Here is a 10,676-nt window from a genome sequence, read left to right on the forward strand (position 1 = left end):
CTCTAGCTATCTCATCTCTCGACTCCAGCTATGCAACTTTGTCAGTTATATTGCCATATTAAAAAAAGCAAAACTTTTGCGTCATGTCACTGTCAATCAGCGGATTATGGCAACCAGGCAACACTGTTATCTAGGTACTTCATTTTTTCGCGACGTCCATCTTTAATATTTGATGTATTGTGTTGTTAATTGTATCGTCGTAAATATATTTTGTACAACTACAAAATACATTATTTGTTATATTTTTCAAGTACTTTTCGAACTGCCAAGTGTTTTTCTGAATAAAATAGTTTATACTTTCTAATTTTCATATTAGTGTCATAAAAAGTGTCACAAATTCATTATCGTTTGTTCTACAAAATTTCACTTGTAATTCTCTGCTATTGACCTAAGTGATAATTGGACAACCTTCAAGTGATTTATTTTTCCTAAAACATCAAAGTGCATATTAGAAAACCCTCACACTTCGTGATCATAATACATTTAATTCAAAACAGATGAATTGTGAAAATGGATAGATTGAACCAGTTAAAAGGTGAATCGGGAGGTTCTGGAGACTTGACGCTGGATACGTCTTCTCCGCCGAGTGAGTCCTTTATGACTGCAAATGAAAGTTCAAGCAAGTATTTTTCTCTGTCAGAGGTAGATTCAACCTTTGATGTCTCGCCCTCAAAAGATTCCGCAATATCGACCACAGCAAATTCAGAACAAACCCTTACAGATTCTGAATTAATTCCGAACTTGTCACCTATTCCCAAAAAAGTGGATAGCTTTCAGATTGGGAAACAAATAGAAGCCGCAAATATTCTCTCTGGGGGTGTGAATATTTTTGATGACAATGACAATTCTTATGATGGCAATGAGCTGGTAATTGATGACAATGTGCCTGTCGAGGAATCATGTAAAACCGATGAAGACCATACTTTTGAGAAAAGCATAGATTCTGTTGAAAATACTACTAACGTTGCTGAAGCTATACCGAGTATAGACACAGAAGTGGTTCTTCAGATTGATGGTAAAAATGTTAACGCTATTGCTATTGGCAATGGGTTATATTTGTACAGAAAAGGAGTAGAGGAACTGGCCGCCATCCAGATGATTGATGACAATCAACAGCAACCAAGTTTTAAGTTTCTTAAAGTTCGGTAAGTATCTTTAAATAAATTGAAATTTAAATATTTATGCTATACTGCTAATGTAAATGTTTGATTTCACATTACAAGTTTAAGGATCAATTCACAGCGAACTGAATCGAGATAATCAGCGACTTGGCGGTTGTAGGTTGTAGTTTACTTGGCGGTCCCCCGACACACCTTGACAACAATTATGGACTAAAATATTACTTTACACAAGTTAGGAATTATTTGAACTTAAAGGCAGTTAATATTATTTCATTGCTTTTTAAAGTTGTTTGGCGGGGGTTTTTTTTAATTTCTTAATTTAATTTTATTTTATTCTTAACATCTATTGTGATTGTAATAATTGTGAATTATCATATCTGTTATATCAAACTATTGATATTTATACTATTTATTATTTTATTATTAGCCTTTATTCAGAAAACGATACATATTTTATTTTACATACATTGCAAAATATTCAAATTAATTATTATTTGGTAGTGCGGTCTCTGTTTCTGTGTGCCTCTTGTCAAAGGCCTCCCCTAACAGCTTCCACTCACTTCTCTGATATGCCACTCTAGTCCACATTTTGCCAGCCATTTGTACTATTTCGTCTTCCCATCTTTTCAGAGGTCTGCCCTTTTTTCTTGATGCCCCTCTGGGATACCCAGACACGATCGATCCCATACGATCTGGGAAGACATTATTATTTTTGTCCATTTGTCTGGCCCATTTATATTATTACAGCCATTTAATTTTTTTTGAGATAAATAGTAGCTTGTATTTTTAAAGTGAATTAAAATTTTACCTATCAAGCCCCAAGTGGCCCCTGGCCGCCACATAACAATTGAATATCTATTGTGTCTGTGATTCCCACAATTAAAGCATTAAATTAAATAATATAAAAATTTTAACAACCTTTAATCCACTAATCTTGTAAAAGCCTGTGGTATAGTGGTTTAGAGCTTGGCTCTAATACTGGAGATTGAGTGTTCAATTGTTATTTGTTGCAATGTAACAAATAACAAAAAATAGCCACTGTCAAGAATGGCCAATGTCACTGTCACACTGGTTAGTGTTAAATGCTAAGTACTCAAATACGGTTTTGCTCGATAGTTTTACTCCGAATCAAAGGTAATGACATATTTAATTCCATTGAGCCTTCAAGCTGTCAGTTTTGTGGTCCATACAGTGGTTATTGCTCGATTTGGAGTAAAACTATCGAGCAAAACTGTATGTGAGTACTTGGCATAAGAGGCAAATCAAACTTTGAAGCTGGTTTCAGACTACAGTTATAGACCTTCGCTAATCTGGTCCCTGGCTAGTCCGGCGCCCCTTGTAATCCGACAACATATAAAGTAACTGGTTAATTTAGGTCCATACATTTCGGGCATTCTTTTTTACAATACATGTGACGGTTATGGTTACCTACAGCTAAAAATGATTTGTAGTAATAATAAAACCTTATTATTATTATTTTAAGGTATTTTAATATGTAAAAATGTAATGAAGTACTCTTTAATCCGACAAATTCGTTAAACCGACACGGTCTTGCAAAATGTTTGTCAGATACAGTATATGTTATTATATTATAGAGTAAAGTAGACCTGCGTTAATCTGACAAACATTTTGCAAGACCGTGTTGGATTAGCAAATTTGTTGTAATTATAGCGTAGTCTGAAATCAGCTTGAACCAATTTCACAAATTACTGGTAACTGTTAACTAAATAATTATGGTATATAAGCATTAAGTATAGCACTAAAATATTTTAACAAAAATTGCTTTAACAGGAGTATGTGAAATTGAAACTTAATATGATAATTTTGGCTATCTCTTGGTTTATAATAAAACATAATACAATATATCAAAAGTAATAGGAATTTGTTATCAATGTGTCTTAATACAAAGAAGTAATTGTTTCTGTATATCTATTTTAGTGACAATGCTGAGGGAAATTTAGAAGTGTATGAAGAAATAGAGGTAGAGGTTCCAAATAAAGTGGTAAGTATTTTATTTTATAGCTAGTTTAGATTTATTAAAAAATATATTTATTATATTACAATAATATAATAAAAAAATGTATGTTATTAAGTGTATTTAACTTACTTTTTATTTTATTTTTAGCCTGTAAAAGAAGGAAAGGCTGCTGAAAAAAGGTCAAATGTGCCTATAAAAGATGCATGTTCTCAAGTTAAAAATGCAGCTAATGAGAAATTAATAGTTAATAGGTCTCAAAAAGTTGATAGTTCTGTCTCAAAGTCTACAAGTAATATAAACACAGATGTGCAATCTGAATTGAAATCTGAAGTGAACTTAAACGGCAAAAAAGTCAAGTTAAATGAATCTCGCAAATCACCTTTGATAAGTACATTTACACCTATGACATACCACTCAACCCCAAATAAAGAAGGTATACCTTTGACAAAAACAATGGTTGACCAACAACTTCACCCAAGCAGACAGTCTGATAACATAAAAAAAACTATTGAAGTTCATACAGATTCTTGTAAAAGAGAAAGCCCTATTAAAGAGAAAGACTGTGAAACTATTAAACTGAAAGAGCTTCTTGTTTCTGATTTGGATAAAACAGAATTACAATTAGAAATATTGAATTCTTCAAATGTCGCAACAGAAGCTAAGGATGCAGGTAAAACAGACAACATTGAAAATACTAAAATTCTTGAGATAGAAAATATCATGGATGTAAATGAAAAGCTTTTACCGGTTACTAAAATCTCGATAGCAAAACCTGATGATGAACATAAAAATGTTTTAGAAGATGTGGAAAGTAATTCTAAAGACAAAATATTAAACATAAATAGATCTGGAGAAGAAAACAACATCAATAGCAATGAAGAACAGTGTAAGAGTATCAACAATCATACAATGAAAGTAGACAAGAAAGTCACGTCGATTGCTGATTTTAAAAGTAAATCAAACGAAATAACAAAACCTGAAATAGAATCACAACCAAGTTCAACTGAAGGGGTAAAATCACCTTTATTAGATGACATCAAACTAAAACTTGAAACGACGAAATCTACCCTTGAACCTATCAAGTCTTTATTAAAACAGGAAGAACTTAAAGAAGAAATAATAAAAGAAGATAAATTAGTTGTTGCAAAGTCTGTTGATAATATTGAGAAAATGCAGATGCTTTCTAACACAGTTCAAAAAACAGATAAATTTGAAAGTGATAAAATATTAGAGGTTTCGTCAATAGAATCTGACAAAAATATGGATATTGAAAGTAGCAGTAAAATATTACTTAAAGCAAATGAAACATTGCAATTATCTGAAAATTCTATACAAAAGAATATAGTGCCTCCTAAAAAGGAAACTAAAAGTCATAACTCGTCTGATTGTAATGAACCTAATGCTGATCGGATATCGAATACAGAAGTTTTAACTAGCAAAATATTAGTCATACCAAATGATTCACATACCAATAAATCTACAAATAATAAAGATCCAAGTGAAATGAAGCTTTCAACTAAAGACGTGAAACCTACTGAAATAATATCTCAAACCTCTACAGGACAGAAAGCAGACCCACGAAAAGATGATTGCAATATAGATGATAGTGATTTACATGATATATCTAAAAAGACGTATGATATTGGTAAAGACAATAAATCGACTAAAATCACCGCACAAGCAGCTAATAAAAATGAACTTATAAAAGGAGTTAAAAATGTGCCTGAAACTGAAATAACAATAGAAAAATCTAAAGACAAAAATGATACCGAATTATCAAGGGTTAACTTCGGAGAAACTATGATAAAACCTCAAAGTAATCTTGAAGTTGGAAAGGAAACTTCTACGTCTAGTAATGAAATCCCTCAATCGCAATTAAAAACTAAACTACCTATAAACGTAACTAAAAATAAACCAGCTGGAACAAGACCAAATAATTACTCTGCTGTACCGTTTGGTAAATGGACTGAAGCAAATCGACAGGAGTTCCTAAATAAAATTAAAGAAACAAAAATACCAGGCAATATTTCTAATACCAAACAGTTAAAACAACCGAATGATTTAAATAGACGTGATGTTCTAAAGAAAATAGACACACAAAGGCAAGCTCATTTACTTACAGCAAAAAATCAAGAATCTGCTGCTTATGCCAAGGCCGGTGTCAGAGGGGATTCATCAGCAGCATTTGTAAATAAATCTATATCAACATTAAAAAGTACCGATGAACAAAAAAATATTACTACTGAACCGGAACCTACTAAAAATAAACCTCTAACGGGTACAATAACATTTGAAGAAACATATATAGAGAAAAATGAATCCATGAATACTACAAACCCTAATAAAACAACAACAAAGCGAAAAGAAATTAACAACCAGGACTTAATAGACAAGACAATTGAAGGCATTATAAGTAGAGCTGTATCAACGAAGCCTCACGATGAATGGAAGCAAACCATTAAAATGGATGCAGCTGAAACTTTAAAACATCATAATTCTATTGAGTCACTAGATGATATGGAAAGGAAAATGAATGAGTTACATGGAATACCTTTTGTAGAAAGACCAGTGCATGAACTGCCACAAGTTCAAAGAGAAAATAAATGTGAAAAACCAAAAGATTTTAGGAGCAACACGCCACACCTTTCGTTACAAAATAACAAAGACAATATTTCTGAAAACATTTCCGATGAAGAAATTATAGCACACCAGCCAGTTACTGGCGATATGGCAGGCCAAAATCCGAAAATATACCAATCTTCGTATGATAAGTGTCCAACCGATAAAACTATTATTAATGAGGATAGTAAAAAAGATACCGTAATCACAGAAAAAGATTTTGACAAATTTGCAAGAAGAAACTCAATTACATATGAAAATCGTCTTACCGTTGAGTTTGATGGAAGAGAATCTCATAATGTTATACAGACTTTGGTAGAAAAGGAAGTGCCTTCTAAAAAGATGAATAGAAATGAAATGATGTTAGCAGAATCAAAAGCTAAATCTACAAATAAGCATTTGATGATGCGCCACAATATAAATTCTTCTAAATCAGCATTACTGGCTAAAGCTACTAACGAAGAAGATTCATACAATAAAAATTATCAATCTCAATCAAAAGTGCAATTAGCGTATCAATCAGCCTTAACAGCAAAACGACAATTGGAATGTCCAATCACAATTTTAGAAGATAAGCCTGTTAAGGTTGTTTTTCTTGAATCCGGTTCTGATTTTGCATCCACTACTTTAAATGTCCAAGGCAAGGAACTGTCTCCATCTAAAAAGATATCATTAGATTCTGACTCACAAAGTGCCTCAGAGTCGCTAGATTCAGACGTTTTAGATTCCCCTTATGAAACAAAGTCACAAGATGAGACAAGATCTAAAAGCAAACATCAAAGAAAACAAGTGTTAACACCAGTTGACATTCCAGAACTTGAATTAATAGAACCAAGTGATTTGGGTGTTAGCGAGTCGCCTAAGAAAAGAAGAAGGGTGGACGAAACGAAAGAGAAATCTAAAGCGATAGCCCCTAAAAAGTCTTATTTGCTGAATCGTGCCCCTGCAGACGATAAAACAATGGCAGAAAATACTGAAATTATATCAAACGAAGGTGTATCTGATTCAAAACCTTTTGTTGTTCGCTCTGATGCCATTTCTGCTATAGACAATTTAGTAAAAGCGGCGGAACTAATTGAGACGCAATCAGAGAAAAAAATAAGTACCATAAATCTACCGGAGTCTGATATTGCGTCTATAAATACCCCAACTAAGAGAGGTAGGGGTCGTCCAAGAAAATATCCACTTTCTGAATCAAGTCAACCAATAAATAAAACACCAACTCCGAAAAAACCTCGTCTTGTTGATCCAAAATTATCAAAGAAGGTAATTGAATCTGATGATAGTGATGATAGTAACGAGGAGTTTATCAAGGAAAACTGGACGATGGGGAAAATAAACGAAAATATAGTTTGCCCCATTTGCAACAAACTATTTAGGTCCGAAAATGTGGTATTTAAACATGTGAAACATTGTACAGGACCGTCACCTAACAGGTCTGAGTCAAGTCGGAGCTTTCGAAAGTTTAGTCAGTCGGAAGGAAAATCGGACGATAGTGATTCAAATATTTCAGACAGTGAAGACGATAAACCTATTAAACCAAAAGCTACAAAATCAGTACTTTCAAAGAAAGAAGATGTAATTGTAATTGAAGACACACCACAAAAAAAGATATCAGAGGAAGTGAAGCTTAGGGAGACTAACAAACCTATTAAGGTACTGCCAAAAAGTGATAATCTCGTTTGTGATTTTTGTGGTAAGACTTTCAGGCAATTGTCATATTTAGTTAACCACAAACAACTGCATAAAAAAGAAGAAAATAAGATAGAAAAGAACGATACCCATGTAAATAAGTCAATCTTTAGTTGTGAGGTTTGTAAAAAAGAATTTAGAAAATTACACCATTTGGTGCAACATCGTATAATTCATAATCCAAGCACCATGTCGTCTAGATTATCACGGAAGAATTCTAATGAAAAGAATGAAGCTAATTCTGTTACAGACTTAAAGAAAATTAAACACGATGAAGACCAAAGTGCTGGTTTCCGTTGTGAACCATGTGATAAATCTTTTAGAAAATTACACCATCTTGTTGAGCATAGAGAGACACATGATGGAATAAATAAAAGAGTATCAAGTAATAACGACCCTCCTTCAAATGAGACCATTAAAACCTCTTCTAACTACGTATGTACTTTCTGTAATAAAAGTTTTAAGAAACTTCAACAGTTAACCGAACACAAAGAGCAACATTGTGATTCGTGTTCTGAAAAATCAGATGATGTAAAAAGTGTAAAAAGTTCGTTGTCAACAAAAGACATAATACATGAATGTTCTCTTTGCTACATGGTATTTCCAAATGAACATTCCCTTAATAAACATACTATTATATGCCTAAGAAAGAAAAAACAATCTGCCGCCAAGCAATCTAAATTATTAGAACAAAAAGAAAAGAATGGACAAGACATTTTGGCCGATGAAGATAAGTTTCCTGAAATTGATGTTCATAACCAAAGTTATAAGGACTGTGAGGCTGAAACTAATCGTAAAGAAGATAATCTAAATAAACCAATAGAAGAAACTGGAACGCCAATAATTGAATTATCTGATGAGAAACAAATTGATGAAATTAAAGAAGATGTAGAAAATATCAAAACAGATAAGGTTCAAGTTATGTCTTATAAGATGGAAAATGCGTCCCTAAAACGTAGTATAAAAGAAGAAGAAAAGTCTGAGAAACCTAATGAGAGCAATGGTAAAAAGCATAGTAAAATTCGGAAAATCGAAGTGATAACGATTCCAGACACTCCAACACCTAAGAAAAAAAATAATAATATTGAAACAAAAAAACCTAAACCGACCACTGAAGCTCCACCAGAAGTTATAAATGACAAAATTTCGACAGATGTTAGTGATGACGATGATGTTCGCTACATGCTTAATCCTAACATTAAAGAAGACGTTCTGGAAGAAAAAGTATTTATGAAAGTTAGAGCAAAGAAACGCAGTTCACTACAGTTTGAAAGACCCAATTCAAAAGATCTTGTAAAAAGAAGAATATCACTACAAAACCCACCTAAGGTGCAGCGCAGCAAAACTAAATTAACAGAAAATAAAGGTACTAAACCTAAGTCTGATAAAACCTCAGATATTAAAGTTAAAACTGAGCAGACAGATTCTGATGATAGTGATGTCAAATATTCATTTCCTCAGAAGATTTTACAAAGTACAGGAAAAGATAAAACAAAAACAATAAAAAAAGAAGTAACAGTTTCAAAACGTGAATCTATTACTGGCATAGCAAGAAGAAAATCACTCGCTAAACACAAGATACCAGTACTATCTCAAAAAATTAAAAAACGTAAGTATTACCTTATTTTATTTTATAAAAGGTAAAACAGAATATTATGCCCTAACATATAAGTCTTAAATATATTTGTCGTTAAAAGTAAATGATAAAAAAATGTTATTGTGGGATATCCATAAGAGATAGACATATACCATCGCGGGGTTTTCTGGAGACCTTTTCATTGTATACAATACTTGGTACATTATTTTGATAAATCTCGTAGGGTTCTATCTGCGTTTGCAATGTAAGCGGAAAAAAATGTAATTATTTACGACATCACATTAGAAACCGTAATAACAGTATTTCTCCACTATTTAATGAATGTTATTATACTTAAAAACCTTCCTCTTAAATCACTCTATCTATTAAAGAAAACCGCATCAAAATCCGTTGCGTAGTTTTAAAGATTAAAGGGAACAAAGGGACATGAGGGAAAAAGCGACATTGTTTTATAATATGTATAGACTATAGATATAGATAATAATATTATACCTTATGGTCAGACTTTGTATGTTTCATAAAAAATATTTTAATATCAATCAATCCGAATGCAGGCACAACGGAAGTGGAGCATCGTTGTGACTGCGGGCAGCTGTTCAGTAGTGCGGCGCTGCTGTCTCGCCACACCACGCTGGCGCACACGCCTCCCCGCGTGCGCCGCCCCCGAGACCCGCCTCCTCCGCCACCCGACAAGCCCCAGACCAAGGGTCCAGCGCAACCGCCCGCAGAAAAACGCAAAACCCTCGCTGAACAATCGAAAGTGGGCGTGCAACAAAAAAAAAGTGCTGCGAGCTCGAACGTTCCGACGACGAAAACGAGAAAATCTATTGTAGATAATAAAAGTAGCGGTAAGGTAGTCAAGAGTGAATCTAACTCGAAAACACTCCGAAGCGCCGCCCACAAGGGTGTCCCCGTGCCGGATAAAATGAAAAAGTTCATGGATAAGTATAAGTGAGGGCATCGCGTGAAGCTATGTAAGTGCAAGTAGTCGGTTGTGGCCGGAACTGCGCATCATAAACGCTCACAAACATGTAACGTACGGACCACTGTGTAAAACTTATATTTTTACAATTTTGACGAAAATGATAGAGATATTTTTATTGTGAGTTTGGGGTGTTGGTCTTGTCTGTAATGTAAAATAATGAACTCATCAAATTAACTTAGATTTCGTCAATTTATTAGAGATTTAGATGTATAACTATATTGAAGGAGCAATTATTTATATAATTTTAGTTTAACATTTACTGTATTCCAAGTGAGTTATTAATAATCTTGAGCAAGAAATCATCAATGGGAAACTTTGGAATCTAATTATTATTTGACAAGTCGATAAATTAAAATAAGAGACTAGTTGGCATATTATGTTATCGTTTCAAAAATATTTCTATCGGTTTTGTAGAATTTTTGAAATGAGTTTTATAATAATAATATAAGAGGACTAAGAAAGTGACCAAGTGAGAATATTGTTTTTAATTATATTTACTTATTATAAAATTTATACAAAAATATAATATTTAATGTTATAGCGCATTATAATAATTATTATGCAAGAACTTGCGTAAAACATCAAATTTGTTAATATATAATATTATACATATCCATTATCCATTATTTTGTTGAATTGTTAAGACGTGTAATATTTTGTTTATTACTATAAGTTTCAATAAGG

The 10,676-nt window shown here is 32.9% G+C and overlaps 1 protein-coding gene across 1 annotated transcript; it reads left to right on the forward strand.

The window, feature by feature from the left end:
* Positions 1-240: 240 nt before the first annotated feature.
* Positions 241-10,461, forward strand: LOC121727487. Its single transcript, XM_042115365.1, has 4 exons — positions 241-1,145; positions 3,060-3,123; positions 3,247-9,019; positions 9,562-10,461. Exons 1-4 carry the CDS (start codon positions 511-513, stop codon positions 9,960-9,962), a joined length of 6,873 nt encoding a protein of 2,290 aa, XP_041971299.1. The 5' UTR covers positions 241-510; the 3' UTR covers positions 9,963-10,461.
* Positions 10,462-10,676: the final 215 nt, after the last annotated feature.

This window comes from Aricia agestis, chromosome 5 (assembly GCF_905147365.1).
Source record: "Aricia agestis chromosome 5, ilAriAges1.1, whole genome shotgun sequence".
In the NCBI taxonomy this organism is placed as follows: domain Eukaryota; kingdom Metazoa; phylum Arthropoda; class Insecta; order Lepidoptera; family Lycaenidae; genus Aricia; species Aricia agestis.